The sequence below is a fragment of the Ambystoma mexicanum genome, chromosome 3p, assembly GCF_040938575.1.
Source record: "Ambystoma mexicanum isolate Mex_15411 chromosome 3p, UKY_AmexF1_1, whole genome shotgun sequence".
Classification (NCBI taxonomy): Eukaryota; Metazoa; Chordata; class Amphibia; order Caudata; family Ambystomatidae; genus Ambystoma; species Ambystoma mexicanum.
In genome coordinates, this window is record NC_090925.1 from 1,106,042,888 (window position 1) to 1,106,069,805 (window position 26,918).

General features: G+C 45.3%; 1 protein-coding gene across 2 annotated transcripts in view; it reads right to left on the reverse strand.

The window, feature by feature from the left end:
* The window catches only part of ARHGAP26 (Rho GTPase activating protein 26), a 2,838,701-nt gene that overhangs the window by 85,766 nt on the left and 2,726,017 nt on the right, over positions 1-26,918 (reverse strand). For both annotated transcript variants that reach the window (XM_069652460.1, XM_069652459.1), the window contains one exon: positions 11,945-12,036. In XM_069652460.1, the coding sequence (XP_069508561.1) occupies positions 11,945-12,036 (92 nt within the window). The remainder of the gene's footprint in view (positions 1-11,944; positions 12,037-26,918) is intronic.

A 26,918-nucleotide genomic window follows, 5' to 3' on the forward strand; every position in this document is an offset into this window, starting at 1 on the left:
CCGGTTGGGACACACCAGCGAAAGAAAGTGGATGAGTTAAGATGGGGGACAGTGTTTATAGGACTGGTAATGGACTATTGGTTTAAACAAGTCACGTGTTTTGAAGGACCAATATCAATAGGAACTACCAAAGACTTCAGCTGTGTTGGGGATTGTAGTTCTGTATTTTGTTTGTTATATTGATTAATGTGGATGTTTTGCTGCTTGAGAAATCTTTAATAGAATTATGACATTCTGTAACGGTAGTGTTGAAAATCTGAATTATTCACCACAAACTTGTGCAAGCAATAAAAGTGGCATGTGCAATATTCTTTAATAAATACATACAATATTCTAAAGCTAGTGATTATAACAGAGAGCCGCAGCTCACAGATCTCTACTACCCAACACTCAAAATCTAAATTTTTAGACACGTCTTAGTTTATACCTCGTGCCAATTTATTAAGGTTTTTACAATACCAAGAACTACTATTGTGTATTCCACAAAAACATCAATGTGCAGATAATACGTCTTTTCTATAAACACTGTACGGAAACGCCCAACATGTTTTATTCTTCCTTGTATACTGCTTTTCGGATATAGCTTTTATGTTCCGAAATGCATACCTTAATTTTTTCTTTCGGTCTTTCCTAAGTATATCTTTCCACAAGGACACCAGATGGCGTGCACAACCATGCTGGTATTGCAGTTTGTAAGGATCCTTTGGTTCCACATTTTCTCAAGGCCATTATGCAGGCTAGTGTTAGTATTTGCAGGTATCTATTGATAGGACGCTTGACCCACCAATAAAAGAATAGTGAAGCTTCCAGTGGTAAGCACTCCTCATATTATCAATTTTTTTTGGAGACATGCCAATTTATCAAATATATTAGTTATATACAACATCATTTTTTACAGCTGTTCCTTTACTGTATTTTAGGTAGCTACATACGTTAGAAGACTTCATATCGGTCGAGTATTATTAAGAATATCTTGATCGCAGAGAGTTTTTTTATGGAAAGCTATCCTACGACTAAAGAAGATTTGTACCCTGAAGAAGTTCTACCATTAGTGTGAAAACACAAGGAAGAACAAAACTTGTTGGGCAGATCCAAACTGTATTTATAGAACAGATGTTTTATCTGCACATTGAATGTTTTTGTGGACTACACAACAGTAGTTCTTGGTATTGGAAAAACCTTTACAGATTGACACGAAGTATAAACTAAGACATGTCTAAAAATGTTGATTTTAAATGTTGGGTATTAGATATCTGTGAGCTTTGGCTCTCTGTTTAAATCACTAGCTTTCGAATATTATAAGTATTTGTTAAAGAATGTTGCACCTCACAAGTTGGTTGCACAAGTCACTTTGCGGCAAATGATTCATGTACTTTGATAAAGATTACATATATATTTTTGTACATGTCTTTTTAATGATAATTGAATGTTGATACAAAACGGTTTATGAATTAAAGCTCTCTTGATAGGGTAAATTCAATTTCTAATTGATATTAAACACAGGGGATATATAGGTTTTATTCCCCGTGGATCATGAAGAAGATTAAAGCCATAAAAACAGTGCACAGTTGGTTGGGTCCCTTTCTTTATATAGTTTGTTTAATTGCAGGCCAACCCCTTCAACCTTTTTCTCCTGGTGTCTCGTTTTGGTATTAGATATGTCATTATCTCATATGGCACATAATTCCAGTCATTTCCCATGATACATGATTCCCGCGGACCGTAATCTTTAATGGCACAAGATTACCAAGCGTTGCACTGTCTCTGTGCTCTACTGATAGGGGATCTTCTGTCTCATAACACAGTACAAGTGGTAGCTACTATCTCCAATGAGAAAGCTTTTTGGATCGTCATTACCACTCAATGCACAGTATTCCCAAGGACCACGTGTCCAACAATGTTGGTGGGTTGTCTGGAGAAGCACTGGTCAACTCCCAACCACAATCTATTTTTAAAGGCTCATGGTTAACTCTTTCGTGATCAGGGAAATTATATATTAACCTAGGCATATCTAATCTTTAGCTATCTTTAGTATTTAAAGTCTCATCAATATCGTTAAAAAAATGGACTGTACCAAGCATATGTGAATTAAGTGGACCAGAGTAGCCTTTTGACATTTCATGCACAACGTCAATCACTTACTATTGCATTTCTTTGTGACATTAGCACATGCATTCTGTTTTTGCATTTAACTTAATCAAGTTTGGGTTATGTCACAATGCATCAAAAACAATGCAACAAGTACTTATGTTTTGTTCTATCACTCAGCTATTTTAGAATGCCTGACCAGGTATCACCCTTCTAATTTACTCTCTGGTATACAGACAACTGTTGGTGTCCACTTGTTCTGTAGGAGGAAAAATAAATTACTTACCCCTTGTAATGTTCTTTCTGACTGATTCTCCTCCCGCTGATTCCTCATTTTAGATACATATTTCACAGTTGCCGCTGGCATCGGGAAACCCTTCTCAGCAGGGGATGTAGTGTACTCCAGGTCAAGCCTCTCGGATAGTCTACTGAATGACTTCAGAAGTGTAGTGCACCATGCCCCATGACATCAGCCTTTTCTCCCCCATGCTATGCAGCCGAGGGAACGTTACAAAACAAATAAATGTTATCATAATTTAATTCTTTAAAAAAAAAAAGTTGTTTCCATCTTCTTCTCAAACCAAAAGCTCAAACAATCTCCTTTCATGTGGGGTAGGCTGGAAGGCAATGAGGAATCTGTGGGAGGAGAATACACCAGAAAGAACATAACCATGGATAAGTACACAGTTCTTCTAATAGATTGCAACGGAGGATAGCACAGGGGCAACGTGCTTGTCTTGGAAGCAAGACCACACAGAGCAACAGAAGTTTGAATCACGGATCCGCGCTTAGAAATCAAACTCAGTCATGGTATTATGCGCATCATAAAAAAAGATAAAATAAAATAAATAAATCCTTCCACAGATTCCTCATCTTTGATGCCCTCCCATAGCAGTACTGAGTTCAATGAGGATCCAGCAACCATGTGTGCTGCACCGTCAAAAAATATGCACTATCTATATCTAGCCTGTTGATCCCCAAAAATGTTGCCACAACTCTTAATCAGTTTTTCAAAAAATGTCTTATTATTCAGGTATACTGCTGACATGTGTTTCGACTCTTCAACACAGGTCGTCCTCAGGGCTTTGCCTTTGAGCTTCTTATTTTGACAAATTATATGCTTGAATTCAAATTTCCTTCTTTTCATAAGAGAATCAAAAACACTCTCTGTACTACCCAAGAATGTTGAAACAATCTTGCAATTCTTAACATTACATCGGTATGATATGATATGATATGGTATTTGTAACGCGCCTATACACAAGTGTTTCAAGGCGCGACGAGGCAGGGACGGAGGGAAACAAGGGGAAGACAGACAAACGATCCTACTAGGCCAGGTGTCATTCAGATCGCGCAAGTGCAGAGGTAAGGGGAAAAGGAGAAAGTGCAAGGGGAGGAGGTGGGGGGGAAAGTGCAATACAAGGTAAGTAGCGTAATAAAATAATAAATAAAAGGGCCAGCTGGTGGCAAGTGCGAGGTAAGTGCAGAGCAAGTGCTGGGAAGGGGGCTGTAGGGATACAGTGACAGTCCCACAGTGCAGGGGGAGCCAGGGAGGCAGTGCAAGTGGAGAGTGGCTGGGCCCTGGACCGAGGTCGCTAAGAGTGGCCAAGATGCAGGTTTAGTGCAGAGTTCAGTGGGGAGTTAAGCAGGTTTAGCAGGGGAGAGGGAGAGAGAAGGCAGAAGCGAAGAGGAAGGTTTTAAGGTGCTTCCGGAACCGGAGATGGTTCTCCTCAAGTTTCAGGGAGGCAGGAAGGCTGTTCCAGAGGGAGGCCCCTGCTGCGGAGAGAGATCTACCCCCAGCTCGTTGCTTCGAGAAGCGGCTGACCATGAGGGAGTTGGAGACGGATGAGCGAAGGGCTCGTGAAGGAAGATATTTAGGAAGAGAGAGTTGAAGGTATTTAGGCCCCAGGCCCCAGAAGGCCTTGTGGACAATGCAGAGGGTTTTGAACTTAATCCTCGCAGCCACTGGGAGCCAGTGAAGAGATTTCAGTCCTGGAGAGATACGGTCCCTGGGCTTGAGGCCAAGGACAAGTCTCGCAGTATGGGGGCTCTCTGCATCCAGATGGCCTGTTGGTTTACAGTCGCAGCATTCCACGAAAAAAATAAAAAACTGTAAACAGCGTGAGGTTCTATCTACGCGTGAAATATGAAATACACAATAAAATCACCACTCAAACAGCATACTTTTGTAAAATATATACAGTCACTTTGGTCAAAGCGGTAAAGTGCGGAATCCCCCCAAAACATGTAAGGAAAATGGGCAGGCAAACTTTTTACAACATTGACAATCTCCAGAGATGGATATCCTTAACTTTATAAGTCCAGCACTACGGTGAATGGAACCTGGTGCTTTATGTTAGATGTCTGCGTAAAAGCGCTTGGTCATGCGTTAAGTCACAAAGTACAATTGCCAAGGCGCTGGCAAAGTTAGATGAAGGATCTGAAGAGTAGAAAACGGCTTCCAATAGTCAGGGGATGATCTGCTATGGCGAACAAAGCTATTCCCAACATTCAGAGGACTTCAGGAAGCAGAGGCAACCCAAACCAAATGAAGCACCACAAAGGATTCTCTGAGTGTAAAAATACAATGGATGAACTAGGGACCACCGGTAAGTGGTTTCAGTACTCACTGCCCTTAGCTCAGTACGGGTCCAAACTTGGCAGGTCTGGAGAAGGTCACCAGTGGTACGATTTCCCGCCTTTGATTTGAATTCAAAGTGCACAAGCGCTGCGGGTGCAGATGCAGGTCTGGTTTACACCAGGAGCTGTATCTCTTGTCTTGGTAGCAGGACGAAGAAAACACCAATGCAGCTGGTCTCAGAGCACTCTAAGAAATGCAGGAAAGTCGCCATCAGCGACCGTCACTGTTGCACAGTGACGCAGTGGCACACAACTCTCCCGGTCTGACGCATGGTTCTCTCTCGTGGCCCAAAAGCAGCTGGGACGACAACATTTGTCAACAAGGTGCTTTGCAGTGTAAACTAGGATTCCCCAAAAGCTTGAGGTAAAACTCGATAAGGCAACACTCCTGCACCAGTGCCAAGGTTGAAGCTGGACAGTCCGCTCGGGTGGAGAGTCATTACACTACAGGAGAGTGTGACACATGGTTTGGCTCTGTTGCTACTTTCTGGATCTACGTGCCCTACGTTCCCATCGCAATTCCCAAAGCACAGACGTTATTTTCTGTTAGCCTTTGGAGCTTATGATAATGACCAGAAAATGGTCCTGAAAACAATTCTCTGTCCTCCCTTACCTCATCACTCGATATGGAAATCACTTGCTGTGTGACATACGGGTAGTGGCAATACAGCGATTGCTGCCATGCAGTTAAACAGGACCGACTTTGCCTGTCAAGTTATCCGTTCTGACTCATCTGTGCTGTTGCCTGGACTTGTATTTACTGTAAGAGGTCTATAACTTCCTAGAACGTACCTTTTGGTGAATAAGATTAACTGCGCAGTGTTCATAAGATATTCTGTAGGCAATCACATCCCAACTCATTAAAACATTTCTGCATACAGGCCTTCACGAATTTGAAATAGGGACCCTATTGCCTATGAACGTGATCTGCCCCAGACATGGCATCGGGCGTGCATTGCACAGTGCTTCTACACACAACCCTCAGATGGACAGCCATGTGCATGGATCATATTTGGATTATGTGAACCATTGTTTTTAAGCAATTACTGTGCCCAAATATCAGATTTGAGTGACATTATCCAGGGTCCTAGTAGTGCACTTACCTGCAACCATGGCTCTCCCTTCAAATACCCCATAGTGTTTTGGGGGCACTGGAATAAAGGGACATTATGACAATGAAATACCAGGCAATGGGACAAGATGGCAATGGCATCGTAGATAGGGTCACAATTACAGATTCTAGGGTAAGTGGATACTGGAGAAATAGGGAAATATATAAATGGGAAACTGGATAACTGTATAATTGGACATTAGTGCAATGGGACAACATGCCAAAAAGACAACAGACGAACAAATTACTTACCTGCAGTAATATTCTTTCTGATGAATATGCAATTTCCGCCCACAGAATCGTCATATGTGAAATTCACCATGATGCAAAAAGAAATGTCATCAGCTAGCAGGTGGGGCCACTTGGGTCCAAGGTCGGCTGCATCATCGGCCTTCAGCACTGATTTGCCACAAAGCAACGTCAGACACAAATATACTTGGAGCAGCTTGTGCCATATTCCTCATTTCCACCATTTGAAGTGAGTTGAAGCAAGAAACTGCAGAATAGTCACTTGAATGCCAAAGGGAAGGAGAACTGCAAACAATCCAATCAGTGATATCAATTTAGAGGGGAGGGTGAGAGTGGATGAGGAATCTGAGGGAGGAATGTACATATCCATCAGAAAGAACATTCCATCAGGTAAATAATGTTTTCTATCAATAGATATATTTCTCCAACAGATTCCTCATAAGCTCCTGACCGAAACAGGAAGGGGGAGCAGACAAAACAGGCAACACAACAGGAGTTTTTGCAACACCCACCATCTCCCTCCTTGTGTTCTCAAAAGGAAAGCAAATATGTCCACATGGTAGTGCCTAGTGAAGGTGTGACGCAAAGCCCATGCTGCAGTTGCTGCTTGGTAAATGTCTACAAGGGAAAAGCCGTCTTTAAAGAGCAGATGTAGCACCTGCTCCCTCATAAAATGTGTACATGCCCTTACAGGGCACTACTGGGGGCCAGCTCATAGCAGGTGTTAATGCAGAGCACAAGTCACCTAAATATTGTTTGTTTAGAAGATGGCTTCCTGTCGGGTGAGGGCAACAAAACGCTCATCATCCTATATATAGTTGCTCGTCCTATATTGATATAACATTACAATATCAATACACATCAAAACATTGGTACACATCGTTACATATATGAACACTTTGATAAATTACATTTAATAAGTTAAATTATTTTAAATTACATTTAATAAGTTAAATTATTTTAATACATTAAAACAAGAAGGAATAATATATTTCGGACTAATCCAACTACAATAAAAGTGCTTTGAATAAGACAAATTGATTTTAAAAAATGAGGCAGATAACATAAGATTACATTGATAAGTTGGACCGCATTCAAATGCCCACCTCCTGTTCTTCAAAAATCTAATGGAACCTCTTAGGTGTACTTGCCCTGTTTTCCTTGTGGAGTCGAGGGTCCAGCATAGGAGGGGTTCTGATGGCATCACTAAATCCAGCACTCATGATGGCAAAACCCTAGCGCCATAAAAACTGGCAACAGGGGCTTTGGACCAGAGACAGTGAGAGAAGACTGACAAGCTGCTCTGTGTCGGAGGCCCCCTGGGTGCAACTCCTCATGAGGTACACAGAGCCCAAGGTCTTGGGTGTGCAGGCGAAGCGTTTTGGGTCAGCAATGCTGTCACAGACCTTTGGTATGGCCACCATGAAAGCCTCTCATTGCGGCAGGAGTGCAGAGGGTCAGAGTCAGACTTACTTCTAAAAAATGCAGCGCCTCCTTATCAGATTGCAAACAATGCCTCCAGTCGGTTCAGTTGAGGGTAGAGTACGTAATGGATGAAGAGGACTCACTTCTTCAGTGGTGGTGTCTTTCCCTTTTCTTTCTCTTTTTTTCCTTCTACCATAAACTTGACTGCCAGGTATTGGGTCCAGCAGGGGAAGCCTTAGAGGAGGCACTTTGGGTAGAGTTCTCTGGAGTAGAGTGGGAAGAGGCTAAGAAAAACCTTGTTCGGCATCACCGTTTGATAGGACTCATGCGCCTCAGGACAATGGTCTTTACCAAGACAATAGAAGACTCAAGGAGCAGGGCGCATGGAGAGGTGGCATTTGCAACACACTTTAAAGCCTGAATTGGTACGATACACAGTAGGAGGTTTAAAAACAGCCTGCAGTGACTGACAAAAAGTTCTAGAGCACAACACACAGGAAAAAGGAACAGAGGAAAATGCACTGGCATCACTGAGTACATATGTATCTGACGTCACTCCCAGCGTGCATCAGCACAGAGTTCCTACGATAAAGACAACCCTGGAGCCGGGTTGCACCACATGCTGGCTAATGAAAAAAAAATCCCGAACTGACGACGTCAGGATGAACTTCAAAGAAGAGGCAGATGGGAGGATAGCTCAGGGGCAACGTGCTCGCCTTGGAAGCAAAAAGACACAGAGCACCACAGGTTCGATCCCCGGGTCCACGCTTAGAAACCTTTAGGTATTAAGCGTGTTATAAATAACCTATCATATCATACCGCGCATTGTCACCACTGCAGTGTTCCCCAGGTGCCCTCTGAGTGATTCTCCCATGTGCCCTTTGTGTCTCGAGAGGATAGCTCAAGGGAAACGTGCTCGCCTTCGAAGCAAGACGACATGGAGCAACACAGGTTTGATCCCCAGGTCCTCGCTTATAAAACCTCTGGGTATTAAGCGCGTTATAAATAACCTATCATATCATATGTGGGTGGAATTTATACATTGGAACGATGAAAAAGCATGACAAGAACGCAATAGAATTATGGGACACTATGGCGATAATAGACTGGGACACTAGGTGAGACCAGGTGTAAAGACTGGTAGGGGGTGTCTGTACTTCCGCTCTCTATATGGTAGAGGAGAGGCACAGCGGACCCCAGCCAAGATTCTCTATAGGGTAGCAATGGACGAGCAATCAAGGCCTAGCTTCTCAGGAGGTGATGCAGGCTGGTTCTTAAGTACAGTGTAGTCCCCGAACCCCCACAAAGGAATGTCCACACACTGTATTACTGAAAACACTCTTTATATAATTAATATTCAAGTGTATGTACACAATCACAATAACGCACTTTGTACTCGGAAGTCTACGGTTAAAATGTCACACAGATTAATAACAAGGAAACCAGCAATAGAGATAGGCAGGAACGTAAGATGGTTGACAATAGGCAGAATGCTAACCCCTACCAATAGGCACAGTTCTGTGTGGAGATTCCCCCCCCACCTGGGCAACCTGTAAATAAAGATATATAGCACAAGCCCAGTCCATATAATGTTCGATAACCTTACTCCTTCCTATTAAGGTTTTACCCCCCCAATGTACCTGGTGGAGTAGAGTTCTCCGACGATGCGTCGACCAATCCTTCTTGAGTACCTCCCTTTCAGGCGGGAGCCACGGATCGTCGAGAGGGGTCGGGGAACTTGGCGTTCGGTGTCGGGGAATCGACGGCCCTTCTTGAGTGCCCTCCCTTCAAGGCGGGAGTCACGGGTCATCGAACGTCCGACGGTGAACAGGGTGAACTACGGCAGGGAAGTGGCAGCTTCGTTCCTAGCGGTGCTCGTCGACGACAGAGCGTTGGCGTCCTGCAAGGAAGATGCGTGCGGGGCACCTCGGTGGCGATAGTTCTGGACCGCAAAGAGATGATGAAGAACTGTGGCCCAGCAAGGGCATCGAGTCGTCGGCGTCTCTGTGGTCTTTAGGTGGCGGGAAACCCACCGGTGGATGCTCCTCGGCGCGTCGACGGTCGGGCCTTCTCCAGCGGGAGACAAGCGGATGACGATGCAGACGAGAGCGTCCGATGATCAATGGAAGTTCTTGGGCAAACGGGAGCACGGTGGCTCCGGTCGGCGACGGCGGTCGTCGACAGTGGTGGACAACAGTCCGAGTGCTTCTCCTTGGAGTTACGCAGCAGTCCCTGTATCGGGTCGGCAGCCTGTCGAAGGTCTGTCTACCAGGGAGCGTTGGCAAAGATCAGCTGTGCACGATGGTCCCTCGTAGCTCGAGAAGAGGGCGCCTTACCAGGTCCTCTCTGGGTCAGTCCTTGGAGGCACAGCAGCTTTCAGATTGTGAAGTAGAGCAACAGCAATTGTTCTCGTCCAGCAGGGCTTCAAGGTTAAGCGTCAGTTAATCCAGTTACTCGTCGTAGTGGACTTCAGCTTCTGAACACGATTCCTAGCAATGAGAGGTCCCCAGATATAGTGTTGATCTCCCATTCATTCCGCTGGGTTACACTCAAGCATCCAATCATGACTATGGGCATTCATATTGGCAGGCAGCCAATCAGGCACACAAGGTATTCAGGCCATTCACTTCTCTCCAGACACTCACAACAAGTTATGTGTATTGGGACAAGTACCGAGCCATTCAACACTCCAAGCCGCATTCATATCGGTTTCGGGCAGGGTTGTCTCAGTCATTGTGTCAACCACCAGATACTAGACACCCACAACACAGAATGTATATCCGTCACACACTCTATTCACCCAGGTCCCACCCACAGGAGGTACCCACAACATACATCACCGGGAAGGCTCCAGCTAGTCTGGCCGGGCCTTCACAACAACACCATATATGGCATTTCCACCCAACAGCCAGTCAGGGGGAAGGGACAGAGCCAGGGCTTCCCAGGACTTTGGGAAAACAAGGTAATGGGTAATAGAAAGCAAGAGGCCACCGGGCCATCTTGTTTTCCATCAGGAATCAACTGATCCCAATGGCAGGGCCGGGATATCCCAAAATGGAGGATACTCCGCACACCTATCAAACTCAGCATGGAGCTGCCACCAGCCCATACCCTGCTCTGTGGGCCACCCACGGGTGCCCACAAACATACACTAGGGGCACAGGGTTGTACCCCCACCCATGGGTGCAATAAGGGTATCCCACGGGTCCGTTCACCAAACCAAAAGAAAGAGAGCTGCACCGCCAGGAGTACCACATGAACTCCTGCGCGGAAAACATGACAGAACACACGATAAAAAGCAGTAAAGGACAAGGATACGGAGGCCCTGTCCCTCCGATGCATTTCCAGCATCACACCAGGTTAAAAGTGGCACAGGGACAATGGAAAAGCAGGGCAACTGGACAAGGACAGCAGGGCAATTGGACAAGGACAACAGGACATCAATAAAATATAATCATGGCGACCTTACAGTAAAAGGATACCATGGTAATAGGTTGCAGTGGCATTGGGACAGCTCGCCAAGACAACACTGGGAAATGGGACAAGGACAATGGGATACTAGGGCAATGAAACAGTACGACCATGGGCTGCTAGGGCAGTAGAAGACCAGGATAATAAGGCAGCATAATAATTATGCAGTATAATAACATGACACTAGGATAATTACACTGCAGTGAAAAACCAGGACAAAGAGACATCAATGGGATAGTAGGATAATTAGACATCACTGCGAGGCACACACGTACACTAAAATTAGTTACATTCGACAATGGCACACCAGAACAATGGGGCAAGAAGACCACGAATACTGGGACCTATGGACAACAGGATTATAGGACAATGAAAAAATTGAGCAAATGGAGAAATGGGTTATAGGGCCAATTGAAACTAAGGTATTGCAAAACAAGACAAGGTTTAAACAATGAAAAGAACTCGACTTGCCAGATGCACACAATTAAAGATAAGCAGATAACCACAATTTGGAATGAAAGTTTGAAGGTTTACTGTGCCGATTATATTTTTTAAATGTTACATTGATATTGGTGGATGGGTAGTCTTGTATAGCACCGAACAGAAATTTGCCAGAATCTAGGCACTGGCTCAGGCTTCCTTAAGTTCTTTTCATTCAATGCTCCATAGCAGACGATGAACGTCATTTCTCTGACAGGGCCAGCCAGCAGAAAAAACAAAGACATGTAAGCGGGGAGCTCTTTTCATTACTAGGGTAGGAAACAATAGGTGTATAGCAAATCACAAGGGACGGTTCAAGAGAAAATAACCTCTCGTGTGGCAAAATGACATCAACACATCAACATGAATAACAATCACCCGTTTCAAGAATTTGGAATGTTTTATTTTAGTTGAGCTAGTGGCTAAATGTGCCATAACAAAATAGCAGCACTTTAAGGCCTGTATGAAGGCCGAACTCACCATTCTCAAACATCGTGCCTGCTACAAACGAGAGTTCCGAGACGTGCTCAGCTTTGCAGGCATACAGGGCTTTCGCTTTACGTCCAGGAAAACTGAAAAAATGTAAACAAGCTTCATATTAATTTTTATTCAGAGAGTGAGGGGAATGAAAAGTGCATGGAAAGGCAGTTTTTTTGGTTCAAAATTTGATAGCGCAAAAGGCCTGGCTTGATTGTGCAAGTTTCAAGGTATTCGTCAGTGTCCGGGAAGGGCAAGGAAAAGCACAAAACTATCAATATTTCAGTTTAATGGAACTCTCCCACAAAGGTTTCATTTCCCCCAGAGTGAAATTGCGCCATAATGGATGTGTCGCTATGGCTTCCCGCCGTGTTGCACACCAGATGGTTTTACAACATAGATATAGTCCAGGGCCAAATAGGGTAGTGGGTCACCAGAAGAGCAGCACGCGGAGGGGAGAAGAAGCACACTAAAATAAGTGGCCTTTTGCCCCTGTAAGACTGGAGTATTTGGTGAGTCACACATCAGGGAATTTGCTTGTTGCAGAACATGAGATATCCTGTACTGCAACATCAATGACACACAGTCCAATAGATAGTATTTCCTAATAACTTCATAAAGTGATGAAGCCACTTTGAAATGTATAAATATGCTACATGAAGACTCTGATGTAAAACGTACAAGTTACTTAACATAGTAACTCTTACACGAATCGTCATTAGTGTCCCTTATGGCATACCTGAGAAATCTTAAGACTTTGCATAGCAGGAATACAAATGCTATATTTGGGAGCTACCTGCGTGTACACAGGCCATGACCCTATGCGATTGCCACCCATTCCCCATCCCAAACTAAAGGAGCAAAACAATGGAAATGGGCGGGGGTGTTATGGGAAACAGGGACCAAGGACTACCAGCACAAGAGTCACTACAAGGAGTAATGTGTTTCATACGGGCCCATGTTTGATCGGATAGGCAGCTATGGAGTCGTACTTGCACACAACAATAAGAGCAGTTCACATACTTGCCCTAGAAAAGACATTGCCCTGGCACTCACACAACAATCATCAGAGAAATGGTTGCCATCCAGTACTCAAGGCACTACACAGTAATCAGTAGATGGTTTGAAAGCTGGTTTATACCCCTGCACTATATCATGAGTGAATTTTGAAATGAAGGACAGCAGAGGCGCTTGCAGGATTTTTCTCCGACAGAGAAAAACTGACCAAATTAACACTGTCAATTACTACCAAAAAGACAAACATAAAAAGTACTCAAAGAAGGGGACACAAATTGAAAAAGAGTGAAACCCGAAATTACATCCAAACGTACTTACTCAAAAGATATTATAGCAAAACAATGCATAAAATATAAAAGCAGATTACTCAGAAAGAAGAAATTGAGAAGTAATAATTGAGTTAGTTTGCTAAAAGAAATGATCACATGTAACATTAATAAAAAATCAGTTACTTACATTTGGTAATGTTTTTTCTGAAGCATACAGTAATTACTCCCACAGAGGCTGGTTTCAAAGTTTTAATCACAGCCAATAGGCAGCATCACGCGGCACAGTTCTAACTATGGTGTGGTGTCAGTGGCACCACTTGCGTCAGAAGTTTCATCCTCGGTACGCAAGTGAGCCCAACATAAGTTCAGTGCCTATTCTCCTGTCACAGATGCTGAGGGAATAGAGACGTGCCACATCAAAAAATAAAAACATTTGAAAGCAACCTTCTTGGGATAGGTGAAAGAATGGATGAGAAATCGTAGGAGGAATACAGTACCCATCATAAAGGACTTTACAGAAGGTAAGGTACTTGTCCTTATAATGGATACCTCCCTCACAAAGATTCCTTATACTTTGCAAGATGCCCATGGCCATTAAGATAGGAGGAAGACAAGAGTGCAAGGAAATCTGCCATACACCAGAAGGTTTTGTAGCACAGTGTCTCAAAATAATGCTTCATGAACAAATGTTGACACCCACAATACCACCTGACAATTTCAACAATGAAACTCTTCTCTGCAACACAGATGTAGTGCTTGAAAGGCATGGAGTGATATATGTAGGTGTGGGTGACAGACACCAGAAGATTTGGAGGACCCTTTACTTTACTTTTACTTTAATTAATTTGTATCGCGCGGCCATGGACCCTGAGGCGTAAGGGCACAGACAAGACAGAAAACGGATGGGACAAAATCCTGGAGGGTTAGAGAGACCCTGTGGTCTAAAGTTTCTTGAAGCTTCATTGCTGTAGAGCCTTGTCCTGCCCCTCAAAAAAGAACATTGAGACAGAAAGGTATAGTCAAAGGGATTTGCATTCGGGGTGTCTGCTGGTACTGTGGTGGATGACGTTCCCCAATTGGCCCAACATCCATTGTGAGGGACAAATACTGCCATTTGGCACTTGAGCATTTGATACCCTTGGCCTGAGCTTCTGTCACTACGAGGAAAGGAATTGGCACAAGGATATATTCTTTCTCCATGGCTGTCCGATTCTTCCCTTGAACCTTTGCCAGAGCGCATTACTCCCTTCTCTGTTACTTTTCAAACATATCAGATTGCCTTAATTCTCAGTGGCCCCTCCACTGATGAGCATTGTATGTCCGCTCTTGGCTCTTATGGATACAGAAATACTATATAACTGCCCTCTGTCTCAAAAAACAGTAATTATTTTAGATCTTCTGTTCCTCCAGATCTCCCTTTCTTCCTGGTCTTCTTCTCTGGGAATTCCTATCTGCTCTTATCACCATTGCCAAAAACCTTACCTGTAAATCACTCTTTCTAAAGCTTCTCCTCCCACCGATTCATACTCTTGATGGATGTCCTCCAGGACCAGATGGTTCTCAGAAATTCTCACAACGATCCATAGTGTAACTTGACAACTGTAATCTTTGAATTATTGGCCACCTTTAACTCTGGACATGATGTCACCCCTCTAAATATAGAGCACTCTATGCGACTTACCTCATTTCCCACTCCCACCACTCCCCTTTGCTTATAGCTAAGATATGGTCTACATTTAGTGAATTTGGAGCAGCAGAAACTTCCAATCAAGTTAAGGCACATAGCAAAATGAATTTTTTCCGATCTCTTTGTATTATTAGACTTTTTTTGGCTTTCACGAGAGGGGAAAGATGGGGGACGACGTGAAATCTGTTGGAGGAGAATTAATCCATCGAAAGGACATAACTATTAAGTAATTTTTCCTTTTAAGTTTCTTCTTCTCGATAGAAATTATTACAGACAGCAAGAGAAGGGTAAAATTGAGGAAACTGTGTCACAATCGGAACTTCTGTAAAACCGTTCTATTAAAATGGCCATCCTGACAAGTAGTGCTTGGAAAGCCTATGCCGGAGGTCCAAGTACCATCTGCCAGATCTGGTAAATCTCTACCATTGGCAGCCCTCTCTGAAGTGCCAACATAGCCACATATCCTCTGGTGGAATGTGCCAAAAGACACTTCCCCGACTGTTTTCTCATAGCATTAAGAATTACAAAGAACAAAAGAGGGCACTAGAGGGCCAACCAAGATGGCTGCTTTGGTGTGAGCGCCCACACCGCCCGGTATTAATCCTTCCCAATCCTGTCGTGCTCAGTGAATTACGCCCTAACCTGACACTCTACTGGCAGCCCACCCGCTCTGCCGCTGTCCTGCGAAATCTGGGCGAGAATCGGCGATCCGTTGGCCCCAAACAGCTTTGCAAGCCCTGAGCCCGGGAAGACCAGGAGGGCCCTGCGAGCCGCCGGATCACCCGAGGCGGCATCTGCCACGGGCCGAGCCCAGGCGGATTGGAACACTCTGCCGCTTCTAGTCCCAGAGACCACAGCTGGGTGGAGCGGTGGAGGAGCACAGCCAAATCCAGAGGCCAGGTGGGGGACCCTCCCACACCAGGCGGATCCGCAGCACAGCCCCAGTGAAGGCAGCGGCAGCGCGCACCCAATACAACAACATACGCCGCGCGCACCCAAGACAACAACATACGCCCCGCACAGCGGTGAAGTGAGAGGTGCGAGGAGCCGGGTGTCGGAGCGCGTCCCCTCCCTCTCTGCCGCCGGAGCCGCCGACTGATCCTTGTCGGCACACAGAGTGAGAGATCCGTAGCCCAGATCTGGGTCCAGGAGGTCCTGGACACTGCCCCTCCTCCCCAGACTACATCAGAACGTGGAGGATTCTGCGGGCCCCGCTGGCGACCGGAGAAAAGAGCCCCACAGCCTATCACCAGAACAAGGACCGACGCGCAGGGGGGGAGCGGGGTTCCTAACCTAGTGTACACATACTGGGCTTCCCCCCCATGCGCATAGACTTTCAGCTGAAAAGAAACAGGCCAAATGTAACGCTACAAGCCTCACCCCACCAGCAACACTTGCTCAGATAGCAGCCATAACTCCTCAAGGCTGCTCCCCTTGGCGGAGTCGGGGGAGGGACGCCCACGGCCCCACTGAGCTCTTTCGCGCCTCCTACTTACAGTGGAAAGCACCCCTAGAAAAGCAACCTAAGGCGCTCGAACCATCAGCGCACCTGCGAGGCCTCACATCCCGGGCGTTCAGATTGCCCTCTGTACCACAGCAAGCCTCTAAGGACCCAAACTCACCAAATAGACAGCAGCGACAATCTCCCGAGGTTGCACCCCCTGGCGTGGAGAGACGGGGGACGTCCGCAGCTTTCTCTGGGCCCAGCCACAACCCCTATCCAGAAAGCAGAGATACCACGGGGGAAACAATTAATAAGCCTAAGGCGATTGCCGCAATCCCCAGAGTGGCTTCCCCACCCTACAATCTCCCCATCACTCTCCTTAGAACGGTTCGAGCTGCCCCTCCCCGCCGGGAAATCGGTGAAGTTCACAAACCACAGGAAAACACAGACTCTAGCCCGCAGCCGCCCCCAACATCACAGGGGTAATGGGAAAAACATGTGCAAAGGGGTAGATCAGTAGAAGCACTCCCTGATATTATATAATTAGAGATTGATTTACTCAATAATGTGTAGAAATATAAATATTTTTTTTGAGGTGCGGGGGAGGAAACGTGAACCTGGCACAGGATCACAATAACAGTATAAGTAGAAACAAAAGATGAGGATCCGAAGTTGGGAACCCTCCCGTCCCCTGCACTCTATCATAAGTCCATCAAATGATGGTTCAGCAATTTTAAATGCGTTTGTTGTAGTTAATTAATAATGTTCTGATTAAGTTAGTAGAAAGAATGAACACTCAGTGATTTCGTAAAAAAACCCAAAAACAGGTGGGGGGGGGGTTTAATTAATGTCACAGTAAATTCACCATACAGATTTGAAGTGAAAAAGCCAAAATGACTGTCTACAAAAAAACATGAGAACAGTAAACAATGATAGTCCATTTATACAATTCGTGGCTGACGCGTTTCGGGATATTCATCCCTTCTTCTTGAGCCTATTGGGTTTGGAATGCAAAACCTTAAGTATAGTAGAGGTGAGGCGTAAGAAAACCCTCAAAGTTTGGTGAACTCGTGTTTCTCAGTTCTACCCACCAGCTGGTGGAGAAAACCCCCGTCTCAGGCGTGCAAGATGCCTTACAACCTGAGAGTTAAAACGGGAGTTACACGTGCGGATGCACTGCTGGCCCGGAAATATTCATATGTCCCAAAATGTCCTCGGGAACCAGAGTCTAAAGTGCTCTGCTCTGCCAAGTAGTTTCAATGAAGCTATATGATCGCGTGTGAAGGCAAAAGCCGCTTCTGCTTTTTCGTAAAAAACCCCAAAACAAGGGGGCGGGGGGTTTAATTAATGTCACAGTAAATTCACCAAACAGATTTGAAGTGAAAAAGCCAAAATGACTGTCTACAAAAAACATGAGAACAGTAAACAATGATAGTCCATTTATACAATTCGTGGCTGACGCGTTTCGGGATATTCATCCCTTCTTCTTGAGCCTATTGGGTTTGGACTGCAAAACCTAAACAAACATGAAAAAAACCATTTCAACAAACATAGTATTCGCATGTAAAATGCTAAACATAGTTAGCTTATTAAACCCACATCGAATTTACATGTAGAGGTATTTCTTAACTAGAATAGTTCAAGTGTAACTATCTAAGGTATTCATAAACGTTACTCCCCAATAAGGGGTCCCAACTGTGGCCAGTGCACCAGGAACAAATCCATATTTTACATCAGAAGATAATCAAAGGAATAATAGTGATTGCCCATCTGTGAGAAACATCTCCAGGGAGTGTGTGCCAAAAAAGTAGAGTGGCGGCATACCTTAAGTATAGTAGAGGTGAGGCGTAAGAAAACCCTGTGAACTCGTGTTTCTCAGTTCTACCCACCAGCTGGTGGAGAAAACCCTCGTCTCAGGCGTGCAAGATGCCTATACATGAGACATAAATGAAGCGGTTCTAAGAGTTTGGATATTAATTACACATGTAAATGGTCAAAAAATATATTGAAAGTTTATTCACAGAATACACTAAAAACAAAGAAATAAAGGGACAATAGTCCCTTATGAATAGAGATAAGTAGAAATGAATTAGGTCCATAAGTACGTAATGGGCGTGAAAAATCAATGGAAGTCATATGTAAAGCTCTCGCTTACCTTACAACCTGCAAGTTAAAACGGGAGTTACACGTGCAGATGCACTGCTGGCCCGGAAATATTCATATGTCCCAAAATGTCCTCGGGAACCAGAGTCTAAAGTGCTCTGCTGTAAAAATGAAGGAAGCAAAAAATTCAGAATGCTCCCCAGTGGAAAGGGGGGATCTGATCGATCGTGGTTTATAATAGGTAAGGCGCCATTGATATTGTGTTGTATTTACCTCTGCCAAGTAGTTTCAATGAAGCTATATGATCGCGTGTGAAGGCAAAAGCCGCTTCTGCTGCTAAATGTAACTCAAATACGGGCGCCTCCCGATCAGGGAGATGAGATGCTTGTGTGGACTGTGGTGGGTCTCAGCGTCTCCCTGGCAACGATCTACACAGACACCAGCCCATCCAGGACCGAGTGTGTGTGTGGGAAAGATAAAAAAAGGACAGTGAGATTTTCATGTGCACCAGAGCTGTAATGCTGGTGTTTAAATGAGCGCCATTATGGAAAGTGTATTGCACAACAGAAAAGTGCCTGCTGTTGGATGACAACAAGCAATAATCCACATTGGAAGACTGAACAGTATGTTAGGGATGAGTCTAATGGAGAATTATAATTATGTTAGTTGTCAAAGGACCCCAGGTAAATTATTACGGACAATACAAGTTAAATGAATATACGTGCTGAATGCTATGGCACAGGGGACATCCTCAACACCTGTTCTACCATATGGGTATTAGTTGAGGGGCATCTGTTGTAATAATCTAGAATTTTGAATGAAGGAAGGTATGCCTATTGGGGATGCATTGATAATGAAGCATATTTATTTATTTAATTGCTTTTTTTATAACGCGCCTAATACCATACCCAAGTTCTGATTCTAAGCGCAGATCTGGGATTCGAACACCAGTTGCTCTGTGTGGTCCTGCTTCTAAGACCAGCGTGTTGCCCCTGTGCTATCTTCCGTTCACATAAAATCATGCTCTACCAGGTGCTTTGTCTGAATTTGTGGCAAAGGGCCTGTGTAATATCATTAATCCAAGATGGCCTTTGTTACAGATACTAATTTCGTTTTTACCTATAACTGCTTTTAAGGTGTTTCTATAAAACATTTGCTAAGTAGGTTCTTTGTTAAACATGATCAAAGGCATAGAAAAGTAAATTGAAGGGCATTTTGGGCCTCATTACAAGTACACCGGTCCGGAGTTAACGCAGCCGGTAAAACCATACCGGCACCGTTTGCACGTCCGCCCAATCATGACCCGCGGCCCCGGAAATAGCACCTCCCCCAACCGCCACCGCGGAGTTAAGGGTCCCGTAAAGTCCACCTGCACGGAAACCCCTCTGTTACCGGCAATACGAAACACTGCGAGCATCACAACTAGCGCGGACACCGCCAGAAAAATGGCGTTACAACCGTGATCACGGTGGCGGTACCGCCGCCACCGCAAACATGACGTTAAACAGTGCCTGCTGAACTGAATCAGGGCACAGGTGCACCAAATCATCCCAGCTGGACCCAGCAGCACACTGGGAGCCTACAAAAGTGCCACACCCAGCCCAACACAACACAGAACCATGCAGGCAGCAGCTCTAGTAGCACTTGGACTGGGCCTACTCAACCAACAGGCACCCAAGACAGATCCACACAATACCGGCTGGACCGTCCAACAATCCTGTACATCACTGCCATGATTGAGGACAACATCAGCAGCCACATAGACACCCCCACCGCCATCACCCCCCTCCTGAAGGTTGTGTCTGTGCTGCATTTCCTTGGCACTGGCACCTATCAACACACGGTTGGTGAGCTGCACGGCATATCACAACCCTGTTTTTAAAAAATACTGGAACAGGTACTGGATGTCCTGTTGTGCCATGTGTCGGAACACATAGCCCTACCTCGTACCCTCCCCGAGGTCATTGCCACCAAGTTGGCCTTCCATGCCATAGCAGGCATGCCAAATTGCATAGGTGCAGTTGACTGCACCCACATTGAGCTGACAGTACCACGTGCAATTGAGATGGTGTTCCGCAATAGGAAACAGTATCACTCGTTGAATGTACAGATGGTATGTGATGCCACGCTACTGATTACACACTGCTGCGCACGTTTCCCAGGCTCAAACCATGACTCAATGGTACTGCGGAATTCGACGTTGCCACGGTACATGGAACGCTATGCTGGACAAATCACATGGCTATTAGGTGAGTACAGCTGACAATGCTCCGACCCTGTTGAAGTGGTGTGTGTGTCTCCAGGCCAATGTGAGTGTGCCGTTATGACCGCACATGCATCACCCCCCCCTGCCATCAACCAAATAGACAGCGGATCCCAAACATCACAAAGGAAGACGTGACAGGTCAACACAGTGTGCCCGTACACACCCTGCCACATGACACACACAGCCGATACTGTCGCTGTCCCATACACTTTGTGCCACTGCAAACACCCACCCACAAATGGAACACTGCCCTCCAAATGCACATGATGCCTGTAAATGAGACGTCCTGCATTAACTATTTCATTACAGTGGAGTGACTCTGCCATGTGTGCACATCACTGCACTATGGCATACTCGCAATCAAATGTCACCCGAAGGGCATAGTACACATGCACGTAAATGTGTAGGTCAATATCCATTTGGCTATATCCACTGTGATGGCCAATAAACACTTCCAACCACTGCATGGCACACATGCATGAATGAACAATGATACAAGATAGCACAGCATCAGATGAAGACATGATACCACAAACACTGACATGTCCCCCCATCTACATCCCATGTAGGTGATGCTGGATATGCACTCACGCCATGGATGATGACACCTGTACGGAGACCAAGGAACAGGCATGAAGAGGCGTACAATAGGGCACATGTCCGCACACGTGGAATGATTGAGAGGACATTCGGACTGCTGAAGGCCCGGTTCTGCTGTTTGAGCAGATCTGGCGGATCACTGCTGTACAGCCCAGTGAAGACGGGTAAAATCACGCCCGTACGTGCCATGATGCACAATCTCTGCCTGCGCAGGAACATCCCAATGCCCCCTGACGCAGATGATGGGGATGGGGATGGGGATGGCACCACCTCCCCCTCGGGGTCCACTTGATGGCCAAAGAGCACGGGATGAACTGATTTGCATTTACTTTTGAGACACAGCACATTCACAGCAATGCATGGACATGGTGATGACAATAAATGATTTGTTGTACTGCAAATGAAATGATAGATGTCCACAAATGTATGTTTTGATTTCAAATGATGATATATTGATGAATTAACAACAGGGAAGGAGGTGCAATGGTTAGGGAAGCTGTACACCCGTGCCCACCCACCACCCAAACGTACCCACCCCCACCCAGGCCCCAATGTTCAAACACCCAAAACAACCTCCCCCACCACCTAAACGTACCCACCCCTCACACCCTTCTAGTCCACGTGTGTCCTGCCGTGCCCCACACACATGCCATCACTTCCATGTGCGCTTCTGTGCCTGTGCATCCTTGCCCGAGAGCCTCGTTAGCCGACTCGAGCGCCTCCTTGGACTGGCAGTAGTGGAGCTGGATGGGGTGGTGGTATTGGATGGCACAGAATAAGGTATAGATGGCATACGTGCAATATTTGCCTGTTGCCCAATCAACATAGACTCTATGAGCCTGGAGGTATTGTCATTACCCTTCCGCACATGGCGTGACAGGGTGACAATAGTGCTGGCAAAGCGTCCAATGGACCTTGATAGGCGAAGCACTGACGTGCTGTAGCACTCCCTCTGCAGCCAAGATTCCTCAAGCTGCCTCTCCACCAGCTGGGTGAGGGTAGCCTGCTGCTCCTCCATCCGCTGCATGCGGGAATTAAGCTCTGCCATAGATCGGTGGGTGACCTCATGGGACTTCGGAGTGTTGTGGGGCTAAACTCCAGCTGATGGAAGGATCCGAGGTCATCAAATGTGGGCATCTCCCCCTGTGGCCCAGTATCAGAGTGCTCTGCCGGGGCACTGTTGTCACTACAGGCCGCCTCCTCTGCAGTGCAGCTGCCTTCAGTGTTGGTTTGGGTGGGCATGATGGGTTTCCGTGGCACCTGTGTTGCCTCAGGCAGCGTGGAGACGCTGGGGATGTTGGTGGTGGTGGCCGGCACATTTGTTGCAGTTGGTACTGGGGGCAGAGATGCCGAACTGCTGGCGGCAGCATCCTCTTGTGCAGGGGCGGTGGCTTGGACACGTGCTGGTGCAGATTGCATGGCCTGTTGTGCAGTATCACTGTCACTTGAAACGGCTGTGGGGACACATAGGACATTCAATTAGTGTTGTGGTGGTGGCTGATGGGTGCATCACATGCATCATACAGGTTGATCATTCAATAGTGTTAGTTACATGCATCTGATTGTTGGGGGTATGCATTGTTGTGATACTGGTTGCCATACAGATCATGATGGGTCCTTTGGCCCAGTCATGCACTGCTTGGGGAGGTGGGGGTTGTTAATTGGTCCTTTGGCCCTGTCATGCACTGCTTTGGTGGGGGGGGGGGGTTGTTAATGGGTCCTTTGGCCCAGTCATGCCATCAACATAATCTCATGTGGCATTCAAGTTTCACCACTTACCAGCATCTGCAAGTGGGCTCAACTCCTGCCTAAGCCTCCCCGATCCCATGGATGCCGTCAAGGTGGAGGACACTGCTGCAATGCTCCTCCCATGCTTGCAGCCTCAGTGGGGAAGGGGGTCCTCCACCTGTCCCACTGCTGCGTTGGCGGTGTGTGGAGATCAGGTTCCGAACCCTCAGCCTGAGGTTGTCCCACCTCTTGTGGCAGTCCTTGACGCTCCTCACAGTCACGCCCACAGCGGTGCACTTGCGTGCTGCTTCCGCCCACACTGCCTTCCTCCGCTGCTGTGTGGCATGCCGTTGATCGGCACTGAACAGCATCTCTGCATGCTCCACTATGTGCTCCACCAGAACAGTTAGCTCCGCCTCACTAAAGCGCTGTTTGCGCTGCCTCTGAGCTGGAATCCTGGCAGACATGCTGGTGGTCCCTTTTGCCTTCTCACAGTGTGGATTCTGCTTGTGCTGACTCTGGATGGCAATGGATTGTGCTTTATATGATGGCCGCCTCTCTGTTTCCTGTTTTGGCGATCATGGTATTTCCGGTTCCGTGGCGACGGAGGCGGACAAGGGTTTTGCGCTACTTGTGGCAGCGCCATGTCCATTTCCGTGGCTTTTTCCATGATGGCGGTAACAACGTTTCCGCATCCGTGTGGTGCGCGCGACCGACAGCACATAATCGGACGGTCTTTCCGCAACCTTGCGGACACGGAAACTTTGTTACCGCCGTCACGGAATCACCGCATCCAAACCTGACAGGTTGTAATGAGGCTCTTTGTATATGTTTTACTATTTTCGAGATATAGCTTTGTAAATTATTGCTACTTCATCGCAAATCTTTGACCGCATTCTCACTAAATTACAAAGTTTTATATAATTTACAACTTTCTTGTTGAAATATACTATTTATTAAAACTACAATAGTTATTTCCATTTGAAGAGATAAATTCAGGTTTTAAAGGTCATCTTCAGAGTCCGAGAGTTCCTTTTCATCATCTACAAAAGCATGATCACAGTGCTCTTCGTCACCACCACACTTACATAGTGCACCTTAGTGACTGAGCTCGGCATTTACAATGCACAATACAGCGTCCTTTGATGCATGCCGTGCACATGCCGTACACCGTGCACACATTAGGGGAATAGTGATTATCTGACTTCTCCCAACCAAATAGTGATGAGAGATTTGGGTGTTATTGATCAGTGCATTGCCACTCCATCATCTGGTAATGAGTCCTTAAGATGTATGGTATTACAGAGGATCTTGTTGGCGGCAGAATTTCACTTTGCATCTCTTTTTTTGTTAACATACACCAATGTAAGTTGACCAATATCTAAAATCTTTGTTGCTGGTAAGTAGACTTGACAAATGAATCACTCTATCATTGTTCATCTGCCTTCTTAAATTGTTCTAGACATTCAAGTCTTCCCAAAGCTTGAAGGGTTTCTTTTTCTGAAGTCTTGAAAACTTTCCAGAATGATAGTTTTCCTTTCTTCGTAAAGCACCCGGTAACATCAGACCCTGAAAGAGGATGTAGGCCTGCACTTTTGTGTGCCCAAGCAAATGCAGAGTGTAGTAGCATGACAACGTGATACATAAAGGGAGTGAAGAATTATTTTTGTGACTACCTCCTTATTTGTGCTTTCAACATCTCCATCATCATTTCCATCTGATGACTTGGCTTCATTTCTCCAACTGGCTACTTTTAATCCTCTGTGCATGCAGAATGGATTTATTTGAGAGGTAAGCTGTTAACTCATCTATAGTTTCGGAATGCAATAGGTGGGTCTTCATGGAAAGGAATTCAATATTTGTATAATCTGTGATTTTGTACTCAACAGGTGTTGCTTTCCTGCTCTTCTCCTTCACATTGAGCTCTTCAGTGAATTTTCTAGGTAGGTATCAAATAATAAATGAGATTCATTATACTTGAGCAGATAAGGTTCTATTTTCTTGTTGAATTCAAGTGCAAGGTCCTGGCATGTCTTCACATATGATGGTTTCTGCATTGCTTGCAATTGTGCCATTCCATCAAAGACAGCTGCTGAATGTTTCTGCTCTGGTACAGATAATCTGTCCTCAGTAACAAATGAAGAGACCTCTGTCATATTGTTAGAAACCACTGTATGTTGTTCCTCTTCCAGTATCTTCATCAGATTGCTTTTTTATGCAGCTAATATCATTGTACCATCTAAGTTGAACATTCAAAGAGGTACTGCAGAGAATTCGTAATTTCTCGAGCATTCCTCTAGATCAATGTCAGTTCGACTTTGTGAAGCAATCAGCAGACGTGTGAACAAAGAACAATCTGCCTTCAACTTCTCTATGGCGTCTGATAATTTTGTCTTAACAACTTTGCGTGCACTTTTACACAGCTGAAGGTTCTCTTTATTCATTGGTGCCCACAGGCTACAGCTGGCTGATTCAGTTCGGTCCTCTTTAAAGTTATTGTATATTTGGCAACCTTTTTCTGTCATTCTTGTTGTGTCCTACTGAATTTTTTTTAAATTAAAAACTGCCTTTGTCCAGATGTAGATAAGTTATTTTCCATCATAATTCACAGGATTAGTCAATGTCATGATAGAGTTTTAGATCTGTTGAACATCTTCCTTTTGGCATTTGCCTTGGATGCTATAAGGTGGTGATGTTTTGACTGTTCGCAATCTGTGATTCCTACAATTTTGTTTGATTCTGTAGACAGTTTTGACAGTTCAGGAGAAGCTAAAAATAATCGTGCTAGAGCCCATTTCTTTTGCGTTATATTAATCACACGAAGTACTTTCGGTGCCCTGCTTTGATGTTCCAAAGCTTCCTCTGAAGCTAAAGCACAAAAGGGTAGTTTTGTCTTGCTTACTACCCAATTGCCTTTATGAAACTCACTCCACAAGTCGGAGAGTTTATTTTCAAGCGGTTTCATTTCTGCTAAGTTCCATGCTATCATACTTGCGTAGTTTATCAAATCGAGGGCGAAAAAGTACTTAACAAACTCTTCAAGTGATGCAAGGTGTAAATCCAGTTTCTGACGGATCTGAGAAATAAAAGCATTGTGTTCACCACATGAATTTACTGAAGAGCAAATCTGAGTGCTGGTTTTTCTTGAGATTATTTAGCTTCAAATTCTTCCATTTTGGCCATCACATTCAAATTTGTCAGAACTGTTGCAACATAATTATGGACTGATTTTGTTTCTTGGGACTCATCCTGAAGAGGACAAGCCAAAAGCCTCTAACGGATGTCCCGTCCCTAAATTGCCTATCTGTTGGGAACCAGAAATAGTGACAAAGACGACACCTGTAATGATGCCTATAACACAAGCAGCCTTCGAAGCAATGTATCCATTAAGGAAACCACGCAGAACTGACAGCCTCTTGGGAAAGATCCCTGAAGAGCATGTGGAGACGGATGAAAGAAGAAACTGGTGACGTCATATGAAGCAAAGTCACACACCTCATAAGAGATGACAAGAGAGAAGGTGAATAGACCATAAACAAGGGCGTCGAAGAAAAAACATGAAGTTTTCTCTTGAGGTAAGCATGCGCATAGTTGGGAAAGGCGTGCGGTGCCACGTGCCTTTGTTACCAGGCTATGGTTCCATCTCTGTGAGGCAGGTTTTGGAATGCTTGGAAGAGTTTGTAGGAGCTCCAGGTACATAAGCGAGTAGTTTATTTTCACTCGCTACAAATGCTTTTAATGCTCTTTCTTTAATTATTGTACCTTGTTTTGCAGGTTTTTGGAGGTTGGAGGATTATACGGTGAAGCCGCGGCTGAGGAAGAAAGTTGCGGACTGAACCGCAGAACTCGGAGGAAGATTTCAC